The sequence below is a fragment of the Salvelinus sp. IW2-2015 genome, linkage group LG4q.1:29, assembly GCF_002910315.2.
Source record: "Salvelinus sp. IW2-2015 linkage group LG4q.1:29, ASM291031v2, whole genome shotgun sequence".
NCBI lineage: Eukaryota > Metazoa > Chordata > Actinopteri > Salmoniformes > Salmonidae > Salvelinus > Salvelinus sp. IW2-2015.
In genome coordinates, this window is record NC_036842.1 from 36,239,859 (window position 1) to 36,266,541 (window position 26,683).

The 26,683-nt window shown below is 41.8% G+C and overlaps 1 protein-coding gene across 1 annotated transcript in view; it reads right to left on the minus strand.

Moving 5' to 3' along the window:
- The window catches only part of LOC139024690 (3',5'-cyclic-AMP phosphodiesterase 4D-like), a 64,325-nt gene extending 40,322 nt beyond the window's left edge, over positions 1–24,003 (minus strand). The window contains exon 1 of the mRNA XM_070439587.1: positions 23,746–24,003. Within this exon, the coding sequence (XP_070295688.1) occupies positions 23,746–23,845 (100 nt within the window). The 5' untranslated portion in view covers positions 23,846–24,003. The remainder of the gene's footprint in view (positions 1–23,745) is intronic.
- Positions 24,004–26,683: the final 2,680 nt, after the last annotated feature.

Consider the following 26,683-nt stretch of genomic DNA (forward strand, 5'->3'; position numbering starts at 1 on the left):
TGTTACTGTAATGGGGGAAGAAGAGCTCTGTTACTGTAATGGGGGAAGAAGAGCCTCTGTTACTGTAATAGGGGGAAGAAGAGCCTCTGTACTGTAATGGGGGGAAGAAGAGCCTCTGTTACTGTAATGGGGGGAAGAGCCTCTGTTAATGCGAATGGGGGAAGAAAGCCTCTGTTACTGTAATGGGGGAAGAAGGCCTCTGTACTGCAATGGGGGGAAGAAGAGCCTCTGTTACTGTACTGGGGGAAGAAGAGTCTCTGTTACTGTAATGGGGGAAGAAGAGCCTCTGTTACTGTAATGGGGGAAGAAGAGTCTCTGTTACTGTAATGGGGGAAGAAGAGTCTCTGTTACTGTAATGGGGGAAGAAAAGCCTCTGTTACTGTAATGGGGGAAGAAAAGCCTCTGTTACTGTAATGGGGGAAGAAGGCCTCTGTCACTGTAATGGGGGAAGAAGACCTCTGTTACTGGAATGGGGTAAGAAGGGCATCCATTACTGTAAATGGGTGGGTGGGGCTCCAGCACTGTAATGGGGAGAAAGGGCCTCCGTTACTGCAATGGGGGGTGCTCCGTTATTGTAATGGGGGGAGAAGGGGCTCCATTACTGTAATTGGGGAGAAAGGCTTCTGTACTGCAATGGTGGAGGGAAGAAGGGCCTCCAGTACTGTAATGGGGTGGGGGAGCCTCTGTTACTGTAATGGCGGGAAGAAGACTTCTGTTCCTGTAATGGGGGGGTGCCGTTATGTAATATGGGGAGAAAGGTCTCCGTCAGTGTAATGGGGGTGGTGGGGGATGAAGGGCCTTGTTACTGTAATGGGGGAAGAAGGGCCTCCTTACTGTAATGGGGTGGGGGAGTCTCTGTTACTGAATGAGGGGGAGAAGACTTCTGTTACTGTAATGGGGGAAGAAACTTCTGTTACTGTAATGGGGGAAGAAGACTTCTGTTACTGTAATGGGGAAGAAGACTTCTGTTACTGTAATGGGGGAAGAAGACTTCTGTTACTGTAATGGGGGAAGAAGACTTCTGTTACTGTAATGGGGAAGAGTCTTCTGTTACTGTAATAGGGGAGAAGACTTCTGTTACTGTAATGGGGGAAGAAGAGCCTCTGTTACTGTAATAGGGGGGAGAAGAGCCTCTGTTACTGTAATGGGGGAAGAAGAGCCTCTGTTACTGTAATAGGGGGAAGAAGAGCCTCTGTTACTGTAATGGGGAAAAGAGCTATGTTATGCAATGGGGGAAGAAACCTCTGTACTGTAATGGGGAAGAAGGGCCTCTGGTACTGCAATGGGGGAAGAAGAGCCTCTGTTACTGTACTGGGGGAAGAAGAGGTCTCTGTTACTGTAATGGGGAAGAAGAGCCTCGTTACTGTAATGGGGGAAGAAGAGTCTCTTACTGTAATGGGGGAAGAAAACTTCTGTTACTGTAATGGGGGGAAGAAGACTCTGTTACTGTAATGGGGAAGAAGACTTCTGTTACTGTAATGGGGGAGAGACTTCTGTTACTGTAATGGGGAAGAAGACTTCTGTTACTGTAATGGGGGAAGAAGACTTCTGTTACTGTAATGGGGAAAAGACTTCTTACTGTAATGGGGAGAAGACTTCTGTACTGTAATGGGGGAAGAAGACTTCTGTTACTGTAATGGGGAAGAAGACTTCTGTACTTAATGGGAAGAAGATCTCTGTTACTGTAATGAGGGAAGAAGACTTCTGTTACTGTAATAGGGGAGAAGACTTCTGTTACTGTAATGGGGAAGAAGACTTCTGTTACTGTAATGGGGGAAGAAGACTTCTGTTACTGTAATGGGGAAGAAGATTCTGTTACTGTAATAGGGGAGAAGACTTCTGTTACTGTAATAGGGAGAAGACTTCTGTTACTGTAATGGGGGAAGAAGACTTCTGTACTGTAATGGGGAAGAAGACTTCTGTTACTGTAATGGGAAGAAGACTTCTGTTACTGTAATGGGGGAAGAAGACTTCTGTTACTGTAATGGGGAAGAAGACTTCTGTACTGTAATGGGGAAGAAGACTTCTGTTACTGTAAGGGGGAAGAAGACTTCTGTTACTGTAATGGGGGAAGAAGACTTCTGTTACTGTAATGGGGGGAAGAAGACTTCTGTTACTGTAATGGGGGGAAGAAGACTTCTGTTACTGTAAGGGGAAGAAGACTTCTGTACGTAATGGGGGAAGAAGACTTCTGTTACTGTAATAGGGGAGAAGACTTCTTTCCTGTAATAGGAGAAGACTTCTGTTACTGTAATGGGGGAAGAAGACTTCTGGTACTGAAATAGGGGAAGAAGACTTCTGTTACTGCAATGGGGGGAAGAAGACTTCTGTTTACTGTAATGGGGAAGAAGACTTCTGTTACTGTAATGGGGGAAGAAGACTTCTGTTACTGTAATGGGGAAGAAGACTTCTGTTACTGTAATGGGGGGAAGAAGAGCCTCTGTTACTGTAATGGGAGGGGAAAGAGCCTCTGTTATGCAATGGGGGAAGAAAAGCCTCTGTTACTGTAATGGGGGAAGAAGGCCCTGGTACTGCAATGGGGAAGAAAAGCCTCTTACTGTACTGGGGGAAGAAGAGTCTCGTTACTGTAATGGGGGAAGAAGAGCCTCTGTACTGTAATGGGGAAGAAGAGTCTCTGTTACTGTAATGGGGGAAGAAGAGTCTCTGTTACTGTAATGGGGGAAGAAAAGCCTCTGTTACTGTAATGGGGAAGAAAAGCCTCTGTTACTGTAATGGGGGGAAGAAGGGCCTCTGTCACTGTAATGGGGGGAAGAAGAGCCTCTGTTACTGTAATGGGGAAGAAGGGCATCCATTACTGTAAATGGGGTGGGTGGGGGGGGCTCCAGCACTGTAATGGGGGGAGAAGGCCTCCGTTACTGCAATGGGGGGTGCTCCGTTATTGTAATGGGGGAGGAAGGGGCTCCATTACTGTAATTGGGAGGAGAAAGGCTTCTGTTACTGCAATGGTGGAGGGAAGAAGGGCCTCCAGTACTGTAATGGGGTGGGGGGAGCCTCTGTTACTGTAAATGGCGGGAAGAAGACTTCTGTTCCTGTAATGGGGGTGCCGTTATTGTAATATGGGGAGAAAGTCTCCGTCAGTGTAATGGGTGGTGGGGGATGAAGGCCTTGTGTACTTTAAGGGGGTAAGAAGGGCCTCCGTTACTGTAATGGGGTGGGGGAGTCTTCTGTTACTGTAATGAGGGGAGAAGACTTCTTACTGAATGGGGAAGAAGACTTCTTACTGTAATGGGGGAAGAAGACTTCTGTACTGTAATGGGGAAGAAGACTCTGTTACTGTAATGGGGGAAGAAGACTTCTGTTACTGTAATGGGGGGAAGAAGACTTCTTGTTACTAATGGGGAAGAAGACTTCTGTTACTGTAATGGGGAGAACTTCTGTTACTGTAATGGGGAAGAAGAGCCTCTGTTACTGTAATGGGGGAAAGAAGAGCCTCTGTTACTGTAATTGGGGGAAGAAAGCCTCTGTTACTGTAATAGGGGGAAGAAGAGCCTCTGTTACTGTAATGGGGGGAAAAAGAGCCTATGTTAATGCAATGGGGGGAAGAAAAGCCTCTGTTACTGTAATGGGGGAAGAAGGGCCTCTGGTACTGCAATGGGGGGAAGAAGAGAGCCTCTGTTACTGTACTGGGGGGAAGAAGGTCTCTGTTACTGTAATGGGGGAAGAAGAGCCTCTGTACTGTAATGGGGAAGAAGAGTCTCTGTTACTGTAATGGGGAAGAAAAACTTCTGTTACTGTAATGTGGGAAGAAGACTTCTGTTACTGTAATGGGGGAAGAAGACTCTGTTACTGTAATGGGGAGAAGACTTCTGTACTGTAATGGGGGGAAGAAGACTTCTGTTACTGTAATGGGGGAAGAAGATTCTTTACTGAATAGGGAGAAGACTTCTGTACTGTAATGGGGGGAAGAAGACTTTCTGTTACTGTAATGGGGAAGAGAAGACTCTGTTACTGTAATGGGGAAGAAGACTTCTGTTACTGTAATGGGGGAAGAAGACTTCTGTTACTGTAAAGGGGGAAGAAGACTTCTGTACTGTTAATAGGGAGAAGACTTCTGTTACTGTAATGGGGGGAAGAAGACTTCTTTACTGTAATGGGGGAAGAAGACTTCTGTTACTGTAATGGGGGAAGAAGACTTCTGTACTGTAATAGGGGAGAAGACTTCTGTTACTGTAATGGGGAGAAGAAGACTTCTGTTACTGTAATGGGGGAAGAAGACTTCTGTTACTGTAATGGGGGAAGAAGACTTCTGTTACTGTAATGGGGGAAGAAGACTTCTGTTACTGTAATGGGGAAAAAACTTCTTCTGTAATGGGGAAGAAGACTTCCTGTTACTGTAATGGGAAAAACTTCGTTACTGTAAATAGGGGAGAAGAACTTCTGTTACTGTAATGGGGAAAAGAAGACTTCTGTTACTGTAATGGGGGAAGAAGACTTCTGTTACTTAATGGGGGGAAAGAAGACTTCTGTTACTGTAATGGGGAAGAAGACTTCTGTTACTGTAATGGGGAAGAAAAGGACTTCTGTTACTGTAATGGGGAAGAAGACTTCTGTTCTGTAATGGGAAGAAGACTTCTGTACTGTAATGGGGGAAGAAGACTTCTGTTTACTGAATGGGGAAGAAGACTTCTGTTACTGTAATGGGGGGAAGAAGACTTCTGTTACTGTAATGGGGGAAGAAGACTTCTGTTACTGTAATGGGGGGAAGAAGACTTCTGTTACTGTAATGGGGGGAAGAAGACTTCTGTTACTGTAATGGGGGGAAGAAGACTTCTGTAACTGAACCCCATGAAATTTTGTTTGGCAAAAGTAGCAGAATATTTTATTTTGACAATTTAGACAGTAGATTGAAAAACATCCTGAACTGTTTGTTTGTGTGGAATAGATATACAATGTTTTTCTAACATTTTGGTGTTCTCGTTCCCTCTGGCCTGTCGATGCTTAGCGTACCTGTGAGTGATTTGTATTATCCAGTAGTTCTGCTTTCTATGGGCCCTCTCAGCACCTTCTGTGCCAATTTCTGTTCATAATTACGTTGTAGTCCTTACCACTCGTCCACTTCCCAAAGTAATCCCATAATTGTGAATGGATCTTTGGTTGGAATGCGTCGGCCATCTCATACGTGTGCGTAACATGGACAAATGTTGGGTGTCATGATACATCTTACGACGTCTGATTCAAGGACCTGAGATTCTTTCTCTGTGTTACAAACTTACAGTATCAAAGACACATGGTTCTGTTAGTTGGAATCCCTGTTTATCTTGTAATGAATGAGAGTGCACTTGCGCGAACCGCAACAAGCTGCAGAAAGGACTTTCACATTTGGTACAGTGGACTTTGGAACTAATTTAGGAACTGATCATATAGTTAGGAAGTAATTTGTCTTTCCAGGACAAGAAAATACAGAAAATACGGGTGAAGACAGGCTTATTACAGTGCTTAACAACCACCCTCACAAGTGTATCATTACACACAGGAATCACCAAGGGAAACAAGTGACGTTTTTGTGGCCGCAAACAAATCGCTTCCATAGTCTGCGGAGAGTGAAGAAATGGAAAGATGGCTTGTGTCCACCTACTTTGGTTATTCAGAAATACACACGTTCCCCGAGGACCACTGGCCCCTCTGTTTTCAGTTCAGAAAAAAAAACACTCTCAAGCTAGCTGGTTATTTTGGGTTGTAATTGCAGCTTCCCAAACACGTGTACAAATAGCTTAGCCCATGTCTTTGGCAGGATAACTTGTAACATGTGGAAATGACTAGGAGCAACTCGAGAATTGTGGTTTAGTGTTGATTGACTTAAGCCTGAACACACTGTATTCTAAGGTTAGAAGATGTTAGATGTTACTACAGTTTCCAGGTTTTCTCCATCTTACAGTGCCTTGTGAAAGTATTGAGACCCCTTGACTTTTTCCACATTTTGTTACGTTACAGCCTTACTCTAAAATTTATTAATTACATTTTTTTAAATCCTCAGCAATTTTCACACAATGCCCTATAATGACATCACAATACGCCATAATGACAAAGAAAAAACAGATTTTTTGAATCTTTTGCAAATGTATTAAATATTAAAAACAGAAATACCTTATTTACATAAGTATTCAGACCCTTTACTATGAGAGTCGAAATTGATCTCACATGCATCCTGTTCCCATTGATTATCCTTGAGATGTTTCTACAACTTGATTACCTGTAGTAAATTCAAATTGATTGGACATGATTTGGAAAGGCACACACCTGTATATATAAGGTCCCACAGTTGACAGTGCATGTCAGAGCAAAAACCAAGCCCTGAGGTTGAAGGAATTGTCTGTAGAGCGCAGAGACAGGATTGTGTAGATGAACAGATCTGGGGAAGGGTACCAAAAAATGACTGCAGCATTGAAGGTCCCCAAGAACACAGTGGACTCCATCATTCTTAAAAGGAAGAAGTTTGGAACCACCAAGGCTCTTCCTAGAGCTGGCCGCCCGGCCAAACTGAGCAATCGGGGGAGAAGGGCCTTGGTCAGGGAGGTGACCAAGAACCCGAGATGGGAGAACCTTCCAGAAGGACAACCATCTCTGCAGCATTCCACCAATCAGGCTTTTATGGTAGAGTGATCAGACAGAAGCCACTTCTCAGTAAAAGGCACATGACAGCCCGCTTGGAGTTTTCCAAAAGGCAACTGAAAACTCTCAGACCATGAGAAACAAGATTCTCTGGTCTGATGAAACCAAGATGTAACTCTTTGGCCTGAATGCCAAGCATTATGTCTGGAGGAAACCTGGCACCAGGTTCTTCAGCGGCAGGGACTGGGAGACTAGTCAGGATCGAGGCAAAGATGAACTCAGCAAAGTACAGAGAGATCCTTGGTGAAAACCTGCTCCAGAGCTCTTAGGACCTCAGACTGGGGCAGGTTCACCTTACAACAGGACAACAGGACAAGCACACAGCCAAGACAACGCAGGAGTGGCTTCGGGACAAGTCTCTGAATGTCCTTAAGTGGCCCAGCCAGAGCACGGGCTTAAACCTGATCAAACATCTCTGGAGAGACCTGAAAATAGCTGTGCAGCAACGCTCCCCATCTAACCTGACAGAGCTTGAGAGGATCTACAGAGAAGAATGGGAGAAACTCCCTAAATACAGATCGTCGTACCCAAGAAGACTTGAGGCTGTAATCGCTGCCAAACGTGCTTCAACAAAGTACTGAGTAAAGTGTCTGAATACTTATGTAAATGTGATATTTCAGTTTTTTATTTTTTATAAATGAGCAAAAATGTCTAAAAAAACTGTTTTTGGTTTGTCATTATGGGGTATTGTGTCTAGATTGATGAAGGGAAAAAAAACAATTTATATTAATTTTAGAATAACGCTGCAACGTAACAAAAAGTGAAAAAAGTCAAGGGGTCTGAATACTTTCCGAAGGCACTGTATATCACTAATATCTCTACTAGAACTGCTCATGTTTTCCTGAAAGAGAGCAATGAATGTTGTCCTCCCTGTGTTACATGCCTAGTGTTTGTCCCTGGAGCAGATATTCTCTCCATTTGGATTGACCTCTCACCCCTTTGTGACAACATAATCAACATATCCCATCAGAGCTGTAGGTAGCCTACAGAAAGGACCTCTAAGCTTCCCTCTTGTCACTTTCCCTATCTTTCCCTCTCTGCCTCCCTCCTCCCCGTCTGGTACACAACAGCTCTCTCAACCATCAAACAGCGACAGAGAGTCTTGGAAAGTTTCGACAGATCTGCTTTGGCATTCCTTCAGACACCCTGTTAGATTTCCAGTGAAATTGTAGAGCTACAAGGTGTGTGTGTGTGTGTGTGTGTGTGTGTGTGTGTGTGTGTGTGTGTGTGTGTGTGTGTGTGTGTGTGGTGTGTGTGTGTGTGTGTGTGTGTGTGTGGTGTGTGTGTGTGGTGTGTGTGTGTGTGTGGTGTGTGTGTGTGTGTGTGTGTGTGTGAGACTTTAGGCACATGACAGGAATAGCAAATGCCAACATTGCCCTGTAAACTGGCTCATCACGATTTATAGCGATGAACATGGCAGTTGCAGGCACAAAACATGACTGGCAATTAGGAATGAATTGGCAACCACAACAATGCTAGGTATGGCAGGCAAAGTAAATATCTGAATGCAAAACTTCTATGTGTCTTTTACCGGTCATTGTTTGTCCTGTCCTGCCTTCTGAAGAACCATGGTTGAATCGTTTCTACTTCACTTTTTGACTACATCCCAAATGGCACCCTATTCCATTTATAGTGCACTACTTTTGACCAGGGCCCTGGCCACAGGTAGTGCACTACTTTTGACCAGAGCCCTGGCCACAGGTAGTGCACTATTTTTGACCAGAGCCCTGGCCACAGGTAGTGCACTACTTTTGACCAGAGCCCTGGCCACAGGTAGTGCACTACTTTTGACCAGAGCCCTGGCCACAGGTAGTGCACTAAATGACAGTGTGGAACAACCTAAACTAGGTGTACTTGTCTCATAAGCAGAAACACATTTCCAGGAACATCCATAGGGCTCCCGAGTGGCACAGTGGTCTAAGGCACTGCATCTCAGTGCAAGAGATGTCACTACAGTCCCTGGTTCAAATCCAGGCTGTATCACTTCTGGCTGTGAATGGGAGTTCCATAGAGCAGTGCACAATTGGCTGGGGTAGGCTGTCAATGTCAATAAGAATTTGTTCTTAACTGACTTGCCTTGATTAAAATTAACATTGAGGCCCTTGATCCTGTTGAGACACAGCCCTGAGGGCACAAAATTGTTAAATCAACATTGTTTCAAAGTATTGTGACTTGTAATCTATTTGGAAAATACATTGGATTTGAAAAACATTGTCAACTGTTGCATTGAGGGTAAAATTTCACCCACAGGATTATTTCATCATGGTAGTGGCGACACATCTTTCACTTTTGTTTTTGCCTGTTATTTTGGCATTAATTTTGGTATTAATACGTGTCTCATATCAGTTTGCAAACAATGTAAAAATTAATAAATGATTTAGTTCATAAAGCAGCACACACACGTGGTCTCTTTTTCGCTTTCTTGAGCTCCAAAATGCAGATGTGCTCAGTGCTTTCTGAGGAAGCGGGGCACCCAGTGGAAAATACGGAGCGTAGGGGTCGGTAATGTTCTCTAGTTGCACTGTGATTGGCTCAGTGTTCTGTCACTCATGGGGACACGACGTCACCACAAAATCTACGGGTAGAACTCGAAAATTTAAGCCCCTTGGCTTGAGTTACATTAGAAGTGCCCATCCAAGAAGGCTCAAGGTCACAGGTAAAATGACATCAAATCACGTTATATGTACAGAAGCTTTGATTGGACTGATCATGTCAACATCATACTTTCAAAATCTTAGCTAGCAGTCATCATGATGAAACAAGTCGACAATCTACTGGCAAATCCTTTTCAATCCATATGAATAGAAATTATAAAGAGATATTATAGATAAAACGTATCGGTGCTCATCGGCCATTGTACATAAGCATTACACAACAAGTTGGAAATCACAAATTCAACAATGAGTGGTTTGAAAGGAATGAGTGGCTAACATTGCAAAGCAATTTCTAGCCTGCCATTCAGTGGTGGATGTGTGGTCCAAGTCTGGGTTTAAGGGTCTCTTTTCCAAGCTTAAAAGGATAAACATTCAACATCCGCCATGCTGTCAATCCAGCATGACTTCTGCCAGTATCAAAACAACTGGAAACTCGGGAAACTGGGAAATCTCAGACTTCTGTGAAATCAAGACAACTGGGAACTCTGAAAAAACTACAAGCTCCGACTGGGAAAACGGTCATCCAACTTGGAATTCTAAGTCGGGAACTCAGATCTCTTTCTCGAGCTCCGACCTGAAGATAATTTCTGTCATGATTCAACCTTGTTTTTTCAGAGTTCCCAGTTGTCTTGAAAGCATCATAAATCCAAAGAATGCCAGACTTTGATGAGAAAGTTTGATGAAACATTTTTCCCACGAAGGACCGCCACACAACCTTCCTGTTCAAGTGAGCACAGCACAACAAGGTGTGTCCAAAAATGTATTGTATGTTTCTGCATAAATTATGTAATATGCCAGGGATATCTATACTGTGGTTAGGAAAGTAATACTAAGTGTATGTTGTGTTGTAAGCTGTCACTAGCCCATGTGCTTCAGCCTAATAATTTGGTCCCTTATCCCCTCATCATTTAGCCTACTGTTCTGACTTGGTGGTGCACATGTAGCCTATAGCCTGTTTTAGAGAAATGTCATCATTGAATATTGTAAGAGCTTTCATTGTCTGCTTATATGCGCCCTTTATTTATCCTACGGTTCTGACTTGGTGTACAGAGAGAGTACTGTAAGAATGGCCCATGTTCTGAATTCTGTCGCTGTACATTTCAAAAGTGCTGAACAAATAGTTCTATTGACTACGTCCATCCTTGCTCGCTCATTAATGTCTTAATCGAAATTACAGATTTCCTCTTATCTGCTCATCGTCCCCTTGTGCCATAGTTTGTAGATCTCAATTGTCAGTAGAAACCACATTTGTTTAAACAAGTCAGCCATATCAGCTATGTTTTTTAAAAGGCAGTAAATTAAGCTGAATGAACTGTTTCGCTGCCAGACAAGGCTCTGCTGATAGCCAGGTGTAGCAGTGATAAGGTGTAGGGACTGCTGTTGGGACTCTGCTGTTGGGACAGCTTTATGTAGGCCCTAACAGTTTGTGGGCCCTGCTGGTCACCGTTATAGTCTAATTAATGTATTGTTTAGTGTTGTGTTCTGTTGTGTAGTGGCTTTACTGGCATGCGTCAACTCAAAACAATTGGGTGTTTTCCCCACCAAGATTTACATCCTAAAATCGCAACTGCATCATGGTAACCAATTTTCAACATATGCAAACCTTGTGTAAAATAGGCTGAATTTGTACCTTTGAAACAATGTCAGATCTTCAACGTTATATCCACTATAAGAAAAGAAAAAACAATAGGCTGGGCAGCACCTCCTACTGGAGAGTTGATATCTACAGCTATACATTTGTTCTCCCATCCAGGTTTTTAACCAAGCCCAGAGGTGCTTAGCTTCGTCATCGATCACTACCAATGTGCCATCGTGAGAATGACCGTTGAGAAATCTCCACTTGATATATTCACTGTAGCTATCAAAGTCATTCCATGTCATGAAAAGAGCAGGTGTTCTTAATGTTTTGTATACTCAGTGTACATCATCAATGATGCTATGGCCTATACAACATTTGGGAAGTCATCAACAGCTATTGTTTAAATTCAGCCCAGGAAACAACTAACAATAGATTATACACATATAAGCCTAGAGTTTTAAGCTTTAGTTGATTTCAAATGGAATCTACAAGTTAATAATAAATATGTTGGATTCACGTCACCATCTCAACCAAAAACAAAAGTTAAAGAATAGGACTAAATCAAATCAAACTGTATTTAAAGTGCATTTAAAGTTTGATTTGATTTAGTCTTAAATGTGGATATTTGGTTGAGTTTTGTAAGACAGGAAATAGCCTAATATTAAGGCTATCTTACAAACTAATGTAACAGTATTTATTCAACCTTAAAATGAGTAACACACCTATGGCCACATTTTGAGGTTACTGTAACAATAAATGTGTTATGTAATCATAGAAAGCGCTCATGTTCAGTGTCGCAGGTCTGTGAAAATCTTCACAATTGCTCAAATAATCTGCACAGAATCTCAAACGGCATTGATCACTTGCACCACATGTACTTTAATGTAATCTCAACTATCTGTAGTCCAGGTCATTTAGTTATGCTATTAGATCAAGCACAGCGATAACACATTAAACTGTCATATAAATAAATTAAACATCTGACATTATATTCCCATTTGAACTTTGGTGTGCTTTTAGATGGTTGAAAGTGCAGTGATAATGCATTTAGGTGACTAAACCAAAAATCAGACATTGATTTTCTATTGGAATTTGGTTTTGCTTTTAGATGGTTGAAATGATAGTGATAACACATTGGGAATTGAACAAACTTTTGTCTGTGTTTTTGAGTGGGTGAAAATAGGTTGTAATCTCAATGATCAACGTAGCTACCAAATATTACCCAATTCTCCACGTTGAAATAACGTGGTGTGCCCAGTGGGAGGGAGAGGAACCATGGAAAGTGTCCATCAGCCTTGATGTTAGAGACCACAGCAGCCTGGGAAAGAGCCCACTGCACCCTGGGAAAGAGCAGCTCTATGTGTCAATACGTTTCCCACATCATCCAGGTCACGGCCCAAATGACAACAACCTACAGTGCCTTCGGAAAGTATTCAGACCACTTGACTATTCCAAATTTTGTTACGTTACAGCCTTATTCAAAAATGTAAAATCGTTTTCCCCCCTCATCAATCTAGACACAATACCCCATAATAATAAAGCAAAACTGTTTTTTAGAAATGTTTGTTAATTAAAAAAATATCACATTTACATACCGTAAGTATTCAGACCCTTTACTCAGTACTTTGTTGAAACACGTTTGGCAGCGATTACAGCCTCGAGTCTTCTAGGGTATGACGCTACAAACTTGGCACACCTGTATTTGGGGAGTTTCTCCCATTCTTCTCTGGAGATCCTCTCAAGATCTGTTAGGTTGGATAGGGAGCGTTGTTGCACAGCTATTTTCAGGTCTCTCCAGAGATGTTAGATTCGGTTCAAGTCTGGGCTCTGGCTGGGCCATTCAAGGACATTCAGAGACTTGTCCCAAAGCCACTCATGCATTGTCTTGGCTGTGTGCTTAGGGTCATTGTCCTGTTGGAAGGTGAACCTTCGCACCAGTCTGAGGTCCTGATCGATCTGGAGCAGGTTTTCGTCAGGGATCTCTCTCTGTACTTTTCTCCGTTCGTCTGTGCCTCGATCCTGACTAGTCTCACAGTCCCTGCAGCTGAAAAACATCCCCACAGCATGATGCGGCCACCACCATGTTTCACCGTAGGGATGGTGCCAGGTTTCCTCCAGATGTGACGCTTGGCATTCAGGCCAAAGAGTTCAATCTTGGTTTCATCAGACCAGAGAATCATGTTTCTCACAGTCTGAGAGTCTTTACGTGCCTTTTGACAAACTCCAAGTGGGCTGTCATGTGCCATTTACTGAGGAGTGGCTTCCATCTGGCCACTCTACCATGAAGGCCTGATTGGTGGAGTGCTGGAGAGATGGTTGTCCTTCTGGAAGATTCTCCCATCTCCACAGAGGAACTTTAGAGCTCTGTCAGAGCAACCATCGGGTTCTTGGTCACCTCCCTGACCAAGGTCCTTCTCCCCCGATTGCTCAGTTTAGCCTGCTCTAGGAAGAGTCTTGGTGGTTCCAAACTTTTTAAATGTTTAAATTATGGAGGCAACTGTGTTCTTGGGGACCTCTAATCCTTCAATTGTCTATCAACAATGACAATCCACCGGGGTCTGACAATCTGGATGGAAAATAACTGAGGATAATAGCAGACAATATTGCCACTCCTATTTGCCACATGTTCAATTTAAGCCTACTAAAGAGTGTGTGCCCTCAGTCCTGGAGGGAAGCTAAAGTCATCCCGCTACCCAAGAATAGTAAAGCCCCCTTTACTGGCTCAAATAGCTGACCAATCAGCCTGTTACCAACCCTTAGTCAACTTCTGGGAAAAAAAGTGTTTGACCAGATACAATGCTATTTCACAGTAAACAAATTGACAACAGAATGTTAGCATGCTTATAGGGAAGGACACTCAACCAGCACAGCACTTACACAAATGACTGATGATTGGCTGAGAGAAACTGATGATAAAATGATTGTGGGGGCTGTCTTGTTAGACTTCAGTGCAGCTTTTGACATTATCGATCATAGGCTGCTGCTGGAAAAAACGTATGTGTTATGGCTTTACACCCCCTGCTATAATGTGGATAAAGAGTTACTTGTATAAGAGAACACAGAGGGTGTTCTTTAATGGAAGCCTCTCAAATATAATCCAGTTAGAATCAGGAATTCCACAGGGTAGCTGTTCAGGCCCCTTGCTTTTTTTCAATTTTTACTAATGACATGCCACTGACTTTGAGTAAAACCAGAGTGTCTATGTATGCGGATGACTCAACACTATACACGTCAGCTACTACAGCGACTGAAATGACTGCAACACTCAACAAAGAGCTGCAGTTAGTTTCAGAGTGGGTGGCACGAAATAAGTTAGCCCTAAATATTTCTGAAACTAAAAGCATTGTATTTGGAACAAAACACTCACTAAACCCTAAACCTCAACTAAATCTTGTAATAAATCATGTGGAAATTGAGCAAGTTGAGATTAATAAACTGCTTGGAGTAACACTAGATTGTAAACTGTCACGGTCAAAACATATTGATGCAGTAGTAGCTAAGATGGGGAGAAGTCTGTCTATAATAAAGAGATGCTCTGCCTTCTTAACAACACTATCAACAAGGCAGGCCCTAGTTTTGTCACACCTTGACTACAGTTCAGTTGTGTGCTCAGGTGCCACAAAAAAAGGACTTAGGAAAATTGCAATTGGCTCAGAACAGGGCAGCACGGCTGGCCCTTGGATGTACACAGAGAGCTAATATGAATAATATACATGTCAGTCTCTACTGGCTGAAAGTGGAGGAGAGACTGACTCACTACTTGTATTCATAAGAGTTATATACATGTTGAATGCACTGAGCTGTCTATCTGAACTACTGGCACACAGCGCGGACACCCATGCATACCCCACAAGACATGCCACAAGCGGTCTCTTCACAGTCCCCAAGTCCAGAACAAACTATGGGAGGCACACAGTACTACATAGAGCCATGACTACATGGAACTCTATTCCACATCAGTTAACTGACGCAAGCAGTAAAATTAGATTTAAAACTTCTTATGGCTGCGAACCCGTTAACGGGATCGATATGACAACAGCCAGTGAAAGTGCAGGGCGCCAAATTCAAACAACAGAAATCTCATAATTAAAATTCCTCAAACATACAAGTATCTTATACCATTTTAAAGGTAATCTTGTTGTTAATCCCACCACAGTGTCCAATTTCAAAAAGGCTTTACAGCGAAAACACAACATATATTTATGTTAGATCACCGCCAAGTCCAAAAAACACACAGCCATTTTCCCCAGCCAAAGATAGGAGTCACAAAAAGCAGAAATAGAGATAAAATGAATCACTAACCTTTGATGATCTTCATCAGATGACACTCATAGGACTTCATGTCACACAATACATGTATGTTTTGTTCGGTAAGTTCATATTTATTTCAAAAAATCTCAGTATACATTGGCGCGTTATGTTCAGTAGTTCCAAAAACATCTGGTGATTTTGCAGAGAGCCACATCAATTTACACAAATACTCATAATAAACGTTGATCAAAGATACAAGTGTTATACATGGAATTTTAGATCCACTTCTCCTTAAAACTTCTCTAGGATAGGGGGCAGCATTCGGAATTTTGGATGAAAAGCGTGACCAAATTAAACTGCCTGCTACTCATGCCCAGAAGCTAAAATATGCATATTATTAGTAGATTTGGATAGAAAACACTCTGAAGTTTCTAGAACAGTTTGAATCATGGCTGTGACTAAAACAGAATTTATTTGGCAGGTGAAACCCCGAGGACAAACCATTCAGATTCTTTTTTTTTTGGAGGTCACTCTCTTTTCAATGGGTTGTCATTGGGAATCCAGATTTCTATGGAACCTTCTTGCAGTTCCTATCGCTTCCACTGGATGTCAACAGTCTTTAGAAATTGGTTGAGGTTTTTCCTTTGAGAAATGAGGAAGTAACACTGTTCAGAATGAGGGTAGATGGAAGTGTACTCTTTGTTAGAGGCGTGTGACCTGAAAGCTAGCTACACTTTGTTTTCCTCCGGTATTGAACACAGATCATACCGTCTTCAATTTTATCGATTATTTACGTTAAGAAATACCTAAAGTTGTATTACAAAACTAGTTTGAAATGTTTGGACAAAGCTTACAGGTAACTTTTGTAGTCATGTTGCGTGAGTTGGAACCAGTGTTTTTCTGGATCAAACGCGCCAAATAAATGGACATTTTGGATATATATCGACGGAATTAATCGAACAAAAGGACCATTTGTGATGTTTATGGGTCATATTGGAGTGCCAACAGAAGAAGCTCGTCAAAGGTAAGGCATGAATTATATCTTTATTTCTGCGTTTTGTGTCGCGCCTGGAGGGTTGAAATATGATGGTCTGTGTTTGTTTGCTTGGTTGCTATCCTCAGATAATAGCATCGTTTGCTTTCGCCGTAAAGCTTTTTTGAAATCTGACACGTTGGCTGGATTCACAACAAGTGTAGCTTTAATTTGGTATATTGAATGTGTGATTTCATGAAAGTAAAATTTTTATAGTAATTTATTTGAATTTGGCGCTTTGCATTTTCACTGGATGTTGGCCAGTTGGGACGCTAGCGTCCCACATATCCCAGAGAGGTTTTAATACAACCGCTGTGTCAGATTTCAAAAAAGCTTTACGGAAAAAGCAAAGCATGCAATAATCTGAGGTCGGCGCTCAGAGCCCAATCAAGACAAAAATATATCCGCCATATTGTGCAGTCAACAGAAGTCAGAAATAACATTATAAATATTCACTTACCTTTGATGATCTTCATCAGAATGCACTCCCAGGAATCCCAGTTCCACAATAAATGTTTGATTTGTTCGATAATGTCCATAATTTATGTCCAAATAGCTACTTTTGTTAGCGCGTTTGGTAAACAAATCAAAACTCACGAAGCGCGTTCACTAGTTGCAGACGAAATGTCAAAAAGTTACGTAACCGTCCGTATAAACATGTCAAACGATATATAGAATCAATCTTTAGGATGTTTTTAACATAAATCTTCAATAATGTTCCAACCGGAGAATTACTTTGTCTTCAGAAAAAGCCAATGGAACAGGAGCTACCTCTCATCTGAATGCGCGTGACCTGCTCCTGGCACTCCTCCTCCTGCTCCTGGCACTCCTGCTCCTGGCACTGACAGACCTCTGACTCAATCCCCTCTCATTCAGCCCCCCTTTACAGTAGAAGCCTCAAACAAGTTTCTAAAGACGGTTGACATCTAGTGAAAGCCTTAGGAAGTGCAACATGACCAATATCCCACTGTATCTTCAATAGGGGCTGAGTTCAAAATCGACCAACCTCAGATTTCCCACTTCCTGGTTGGATTTTTTCTCAGGTTTTTGCCTGCCATATGACTTCTGTTATACTCACAGACATCATTCAAACAGTTTTAGAAACTTCAGAGTGTTTTCTATCCAAATATACTAATAATATGCATATATTAGGAACTGGGACTGAGGAGCAGGCAGTTTACTCTGGGCACCTCTGGGCCCCTTATTCATCCAAGCTACTCAATATTGCCCCCAGCCATAAGAAGTTAGAAAACAGATAAAAAAACACCTTATGGAACAGCAGGGACTGTGAAGAAACACAAACATTGGCACAGACACATGCATTCACACACACACACAATAACATACGCACTATACATACACATGGATTTAGTACTGTAGATACGTGGTAGTGGTGGAGTAGGGGACTGAGGGCACACAGTGTGTTGTGAAATCTGTGAATGTATTGTAATGTTTTTAAAATTATATAAACTGTCTTAATTTTGCTGGACCCCAGGAAGAGTAGCTGCTGCTTTGGCAGATCTGTGCCTCGACACAATCATGTCTCGGAGCTCTACGGACAATTCCTTCGATGGCTTGGTTCTTGCTCTGACATGATTATTTTGTCCTCTGACATTCACTGTCAACTGTGGGACCTTATATAGACAGGTGTGCGCCTTTCCAAATCATGTCCAATCAATTGAATTTAACACAGGTACACTCCAATCAAGTTGTAGAAACATCTCAAGGATGATCAATGGAAACAGGATACACCTGAGCTCAATTTCAAGTCTCATAGCAAAGGGTCTGAATACTTATGTAAATAAGTATAAGTAAATAAGTAAATTTGCACAACAAAAAAAAAAACTTTGGGCTTTGTCATTATGGTGTATTGTGTGTAGATTTCTAAGGAAAATGTTTTATTTAATCAATTTTTAAAAATAAGGCTGTAACTCAACAAAATATGGAAAACGTTAAGGGATCACGATACTTTCTGAAGGCACTGTATACACTACATAGTGCACTACTTTAATTCACTTCACAAAAGTAGTGCACTATAGGCAATATTGTGCCATTTGGGACACAGACCCAAACCATAATGTTTTTCGTCCATTCCTGTATTTTCCACTGCTTGGTTAACAGTCTGATGCAATTTCATTACTCCAACTAGAATATCTGTAGCAATCTCAGCAGTTACTTGGTTGAGCAATAGATCAGAAGACATCTTACAAAATGAATGGGTAAGCCTGTTCTGCTCATTCTAGTACAATTTGGGGCTGTTCAAACTGCACCATATGCATACATACATTCTGAACTGGCCTATCGGCATGTGAGTCCACCCGTAAAAAATGGCAAGCAAATCGAAGCCAAATCCTGCTGAATCCCTGTCACATCAGAATATGGCCAAGCTTACCTTATCACACTCTTTTGGCCATGTCTTTTATCCTCGTTTGATGCTAATTGGGTAAGAGCTTGCGTGTAATCAACAATGTTTGAATCAATTAAATCAATGTAACGTTCAGCAGTAAGCGATTGAACGTGATGATTTCACATTGGTAACGTTTTCCATGAGGTCAGTGTGGACAGTCGTGAATCAGTGATTTCAGCATAATTGTCACACACGTCAAGCTCTGGGCAAGCGAGAAATATCACTTCATAATTCAACCACTGTTGCCTTGTAGAGGCACATCACACACAACACAGTGTAAACACCCTGAGTGGACAAAACATTAAGAACACCTGCTCTTTCCATGACAGAGACTGACCAGATGAATTCAGGTGAATGCTATGATCCCTTATTGATTTCAATCAGTGTAGATGAAGGGGAGGATACAGGTTAACCCCTGTAATAATGAAGACAAATGAGCTAGTTAAGACGTTGTCAGCTATATAATATGGTCACTATTTCAATCTAGCAAACCAGGCAACTAAAAGCTACTTTGTAAACCATGTTTTGTTTAGTTTCTAGCTTGTTAACCAGCTAGCTAACGTTAAGTTAGTTGGCTAGCCAGTTCAAATAGTGACCATATTATATAGCTGACAACGTCTTAACTAGCTCATTTGTATTCATTATTACAGGAAAATAAACTCACAACAATATCATTATTTACTAACAAGCTAGAAACTAAACAAAACATGGTTTAGAAAGTTGCTTCTAGTTGCTTGGTTTGCTAGATTGAAATAGTAAATTCATTTTTAAACGGATGGGTTTATTGGTGTTAAAATACACCAGTTGTGCTATTTTGGACCGCCAGGCTGCTGATGTCATCCGGCCTGTCATTTTTGTGTTCATACTTTTTCATAACAACAACGACAAGTTTGATGTCGGACTACAATAAAATGTTCATAATGTCAGTGAGACAACTGTATACAGACATGTCGATAGACGTAGTTTAAACCCGCCTTTAGTCTTGAAATTGGTTGTTTACTACACTACTGTACTCACTCTGTTTAGCACATGGCCTCACATGTGAATCCTTAAAGAGATGGATGGGGCTTAGGCTAAGCTTAAGAGCGTGTGAACGATGCAGAATGGGCGTAGACAAAGAAGAGCTCTCCAGTAGGTGTACCAAAACATTCAAGGGACATTTTCTCAAAAGTGGGGTTTCAAGGTTATAAACTTTCAAAGCAGAATTACTTTCCCATTGTCCCTCAACTGTAGTGTATGATATACCATTTTATAGCTCTGAGTCTCTGCTTTAATCCAATGTAAAAAACACAATTACACATTTTGCTACATAAGACCGAATCGAGACGGGTGGTTTTTTTACCCATCTACCAATCGGTGTTCTTCTTTGCGAAGCATTGGAAAACCTCCCTGGTCTTTGTGGTTGAATCTGTGTTTGGAATTCCCTGCTCAACTGAGGGAACTTACAGATCAAATCAAATTGTATTTTATTGGTCACATACACATGGTTAGCAGATGTTAATGCGAGTGTAGCTAAATGCTTGTGCTTCTAATTCCGACTATGCAGTAATATCTAACAAGTAATCTAACAAATTCACAACAACTACCGTATACACACAAATACACACAAATGTAAAGGGATGAATAGAATATGTACATATAAACATATGGATGAGCGATGGCCGAACGTTATAGACAAGATGCAGTAGATGGTATAGAATACAGTATGTACATATGAGATGAGTAATGTAGGATATGTAAACATTATTAAAGTGGCGTTATTTAAAGTGACTAGTGATACCTTTATTAAGTCCATTTATTTATGTGGGCAGAGATTTGAGTCTGTATGTTGACAGCAGCCACTCTATGTTAGTGATGGCTGTTTAACAGTCTGATGGCTTTGAGATAGAAGCTGTTTTTCAGTCTCTCGATCCCAGCTTTGATGCACCTGTACTGACCTCGCCTTCTGGATGATAGCGGGGTGAACAGGAAGTGGCTCGGGTGCTTGTTGTCCTTGATGATCTTTTTGGTCTTCCTGTGACGTCGGGTGCTGTAGGTGTCCTGGAGGGCAGGTAGTTTGCCCCCTGTGATGCGTTGTGCAGACCGCACTACCCTCTGGAGAGCCTTGRGGTTGRGGGCMGWGRAGTTGCTGTACCAGGCGGTGATACAGCCCAACAGGATGCTCTTGATTGTACATCTGTAAATGTTTGTGAGTGTTTTAGATGACAAGCCAAATTTCTTCAGCCTCCTGAGGAAGGCGCTGTTGCGCCTTCCTCACCACGCTGTCTGTGTGGGTGGACCATTTCAGTTTGTCCGTGATGTGTACGCCGAGGAACTTAAAACTTTCCACCTTCTCCACTACTGTCCCTTCAATGTGGATGGGGGGTGCTCCCTCTGCTGTTTCCTCTAGTCCATGACCATCTCCTTTGTTTTGTTGACGTTGAGTGAGGTTATTTTCCTGACACCACACTCCGAGTGCCCTCACGTCCTCCCTGTAGGCCGTCTCGTCATTGTTGGTAATCAAGCCTAACACTGTAGTGTCGTCTGCAAACTTGATGATTGAGTTGGAGGTGTGCATGGCCACGCAGTCATAGGTGAACAGGGAATACAGGAGAGGGCTGAGAACGCACCCTTGTGTGGCCCCAGTGTTGAGGATCAGCGGGGTAGAGATGTTGTTTCCTATCCTCACCACCTGGGGGCGGCCCGTCAGAAAGTCCAGGACCCAGTTGCACAGGGCGGGGTCGAGACCCAGGGTCTCGATCTTAATGACGAGTTGGGAGCGTACTATGGTGTTAAATGCTGAGCTGTAGTCAATGAACAGCATTCTTACATAGGTATTCCTCTTGTCCAGATGGGATTGTGCAGTGTGATGGCGACCTATTGGGGCGGTAAGCAAATTGGAGTGGGTCTAGGGTATCGCAATTATACAATTACACACATACAATTACAGATAATTGTATGTGTGGGGTACAGAGATGAGGTAGTCATTAAAAAATCATGTTCAACCCTATTATTGTACACAGAGTGAGTCCATGCAACTTATTTTGTGACTTGTTAAGCACATTTTTACTCCTGAACTTATTTAAGATTGCCGTAACAAAGGGGTTGAATACTTATTGACTCAAGACATTTTAGCTTTTCATTTTTTATTCATTTGTAAAAACGTCTAAAAACATAATTCCACTTTGACATTATGGGGTATTGTGTGTGAGCCAGTGATCTCCTTTAAATTCAGTCTGTAATACAAGACAATGTGGAAAAGTTCAAGGGGTGAGAATACTTTCTGAAGACACCGTACAGTATTGAATTGAGCAACAAATGTCAAATATTGAATAAATACATGACACGTATCCAATGCAATAAATGTCATATATTGAATACATGGGCTGGCTCTACAGTATGCCAAACCCATTTACACTAAAACTGGTATACTTTAGCCCGGGCACTTTGCTTCGGCTTAGCCTGCTGTCATTGTCTCCCCTGAAAAGTCATTTGAATGTGATCGGATAATGTTGAGGGTCATTTGCATTTAAGAGATGAGGCTTCACTTGTGTTTCGGAATGGAAAGGCAGCGGAAATAACAATATCATGCTTGCCAATGATTCTCTATTAAGCAACAATGGCATTCTGTAGTATAAGCTGCAACTAGAAGAGTAAGTTGGCTACATACAGTAAATCAACTATTAAATTACTTGATAAGGCACTCAGGACTTCCAAAAGCACCAATAACCTTTGACGGTGGAGGGTGCTTTCAAGACATCACACATGCACAGAAGTATGGGATAACTGTTCGGCATTTTAATAATGACATGACACCATTCATATACTTTGCTATCCACAAATCCGTTCACAAAGTATTCATACTGCCCTATACTTCTTAGTATATGAAAGTTTTCTTTCTAGACAGACTACCTGAATTTAAAAAATGAATAAAGAGAAAAACAACCATTCATGAATGGTTTGCTCTCCTCAAGCCCATTTAGAGAAAGCAACAGCCAGGAAAGTGACGCACCACTCGACAGACACCACATGGTCAGACAGGTCAGTCTCCCAGCAGACTTCCCCACTATTTTTTTTTTTAATTTATTTATTTTTTACCGTTACTTTACCAGGTAAGTTGACTGAGAACACATTCTCATTTGCAGCAACGACCTGGGGAATAGTTACAGGGGAGAGGAGGGGGATGAATGAGCCAATTGTAAACTATGCCTCTTTAAGAAAGAAGGTTAGGATAAACCACACTTGACTGACGAGTAACCTTGTCTGACATTCGAAGACTTGGAAATTACAAACTTTAGAAGCCTTTAAAAACCTTGAAAACACTACAAGTATGCATTTCCTGCTGTGCAAGAAAATTCTCATCAACAACAGAGTCAAATTAAGATCCAACATCTGGAAAGAGACAGCAGAGATATATGGTTATACCTTGCCATGTATTGAGAGTTGAGAGCTCTGAAAGCTTTTGTGCAAACATTAACGCTTTTTTAGAAGTTTCACAGTTTCATTTTCCTGGGACTTTTCACTAAAAGCATTTCACTATCGCCAAATAGACTCCTCAAACAGGTAGATGGTTTTCAGAATAAGAATTAGTAGTTCTTAGCAGTAGTTTATAAACTGCGTAAACAGTTCTCTGACGGGTTCAATTGGATACCGGTTTAAGTTTATATTTTCTGTGTTGCATAAACAAATAGATTGTAATTACATTTTCTGAAGTGTTATAATATTAAAGTAAAAGTATGATTTGTTTTACATTCAAGACAACTGTACCTGTTTTAATTTCACATGCACAAATACAGTGAAATGCCTTTCTTACAAATAAGATGATTACGAGTCTGTTTAGTTTCTCAGCTAAATTCTGAATGCAGTCTTCTTTTAGACAGCCCTTGAGGATGTTGTTTCAGAACATATAGGTTCATGAAGCTTAACATCACCTTTAACACCTTCAGCACAAATACACCTGATCTCAAAACAACTGGAGTGCATGGCAGGTGTTGACGCGATACAGTTCCAGACATCACATCATCTCATTCAGACAGCAGCACTAGTACTCCAAAAACTATCTGCACTTTAATAACTTGCCATATGACGCTGTTAATGAATGCAAATGTGAAAACTCAATAAATAAACTTTTCCAAAAGTATCTACACATGTTGTTGTAAATAAACTGAAGATCAACAAGCTGAGGCAGAGAGAAATTAGTAGACAAACTTACCTTCTGTCTCCCAAAGATGACCCTCAGCTGTAACGCAGCCACGAATCCCCCAAATGACATAAATCAACAAATAACTAAGTATCTTTATAAATACAAACATCCACTCTCTGCACAATTTAGCCTAATAGTCCAAAAGAGAATACCAAAACAGGCTAATAGTCCTAAAGGGAATATCAAAACAGGCTAATACTCCGAAAGGGAATACCAGAACAGGCTAATACTCCGAAAGGGAATACCAGAACAGTAACAAATTCTGGATGGTGCTCATGCTCACACACGCTGGCTTAGAAATTATGAGGCTGTGCTTCCGAAGGGCTCAGCCAATGGTTTGACTCCACTCACACACGATTTCCCCCACCCCACACACATAAACTCCACTCCCCCTAAAATAAGCCAAGCTGGCTCTGACTAGCTGTGGCAGAGGCGAGGCGGACGCTCTCATACACAGAAACACAAACACACACACACTAATACACACACACACACACACACACACTAATACACACATTGGCAGGGCTTACTCTCCCTATAATAATTCTAAGCCCCTCACTGCTTATTCTTTATCCCACACACCTTGAAGGGCAAGATCTAGCACCACACCTTGAAGGGTGACATCTGGCACCACACCTTGAAGGTTAAGATCTGGCACCACACCTTGAAGGTTAAGATCTGGCACCACACCTTGATAGGTTAAGATCTGTTCCACCACCCTTAGAAGGTTAAGAATTTGGCCACCACACCTTGAAGGTTAAGATCTGGCACCACACCTTGAAGGTTAAGATCTGGCACCACACCTTGAAGGTTAAGATCTGGCACCACACCTTGAAGGGTGAGATCTGGCACCACACCTTGAAGGGTGATATCTGGCACCAAACCTTGAAGGAGTGAGATCTGGCACCACACCTTGAAGGGTGATATCTGGCACCACATCATGAAGGGTGTATTCTGGCACCACACCTTGCAGGAGTGAGGTCTGGCACCACACCATGAAGGAGTGAGATCTGGCACCACACCTTGAAGGGTGATATCTGGCACCACACCTTGAAGGAGTGAAATCTGGCACTACACCTTGAAGGGTGAGGTCTGGCACCACATCATGAAGGGTGTATTCTGGCACCACACCTTGCAGGAGTGAGATCTGGCACCAAACCCTGAAGGGTGAGGTCTGGCACCACACCATGAAGGGTGAGATCTGGCAGTATGGCCAGTAATTGTTTCTAATAATTTCATTTAAAAGGAAATAGCACTTTGACAAAAAAAAATCTGTCCAATTATATATATTTATATATACAGTACAAGTCAAAAGTTTGGACACACCGACTCATTCAAGGGTTTTTCTTTTTTTAAACTATTTTCTACATTGTAGAATAATAGTGAAGACATCAAAACTATGAAAAAACACATATGGAATCATGTAGTAACCAAAAAAAGTGTTAAACAAATCTAAATATATTTTATATGTGAGATTCTTCAAAGTAGCCACCCTTTGCCTTGATGACAGTTTTGCACACTCTTGGCATTCTCTCAACCAGCTTCATGAGGTAGTCATCTGGAATGCATTTCAATTAAAAAGTGTGCCTTGTTAAAAGTTAATTTGTGGAATTTCTTTCCTTCTTAATGCATTTTGAGCCAATCAGTTGTGTTTTGACAAGGTAGGGGTTGTATATAGAAGATAGCACTATTTGGTAAAAGACCAAGTCCGTATTATGGCAAGAACAGCTCAAATAAGCAAAGATAAATGACAGTCCATCATTACTTTAAGACATGAAGGTCAGTCAATACGGAACATTTCAAGAACTTTGAAAGTTTCTTCAAGTGCAGTCGCAATAACCATCAAGCAGTATGATGAAACTGGCTCTCATGAGGACCACCACAGGAAAGACCCAGAGTTACCTCTGCTGCAGAGGATAAGTTCATTAGAGTTACCAGCTTCAAAACTTGCAGCCCAAATAAATGCTACAGAGTTCAAGTAACAGACACATCTCAACATCAACTGTTCAGAGGAGACTGCATGAATCAGGCGTTCGTGGTCAAATTGCTGCAAAGAAACCACTACTAAAGGACACCAATAAGAAGAAGAGACTTGCTTGGGACAAGAAACACGAGCAATAGACATTAGACCGGTGGAAATCTGTCCTTTGGTCTGATGAGTCCAAATATTATATTTTTGGTTCCAACCACCATTGTCTTTGTGAGAGTAGGTGAACGGATGATCTCCGCATGTGTGATTCCCACCATGAAGCATGGAAGAGGAGGTGTGGTGTGGGGGTGCTTTGCTGGTGACACTGCCAGTGATTTATTTAGAATTCAAGGTACACTTAACCAGCATGGCTACCACAGCATTCTGCAGCTATACGCCATCCAATCTGGTTTGCACTTAGTCTCACTATCATTTGTTTTTCAACAGGACAATGACCCAAAACACACCTCCAGGCTGTCCAAGGGCTATTTGACCAAGAAGGAGAATGATGGTGCTGCATCAGATGACCTGGCCTACACAATCACCCGACCTCAACCCAATTGAGATGGTTTGGGATGAGTTGGACCGCAGAGTGAAGGAAAAGCAGCCAACAAGTGCTCAGCATATGTGGAAACTCCTTCAAGGCTGTTGGAAAAGCATTCCTCATGAAGCTGGTTGAGAGAATGCCAAGAGTGTACCAAGCTGTCATCAAGGCAAAGGGTGGCTACTTTGAAGGATCTAAAATAGAAAATATATTTTGATTTGATTAACACTTTTTTGGTTACGACATGATTCCATATGTGTTATTTCATAGTTTTGATGTCTTCACTATTATTCTACAATGTAGAAAATAGTAAAAATAAAGAAAAACCCTTGAACAAGTACGTGTGTCCAAATATTTGACTGGTACTGTATATACACTGCATGAGAAAAAGTATGTGGACACCTTCATGTCGAACATCTCATTCCAAAATCATA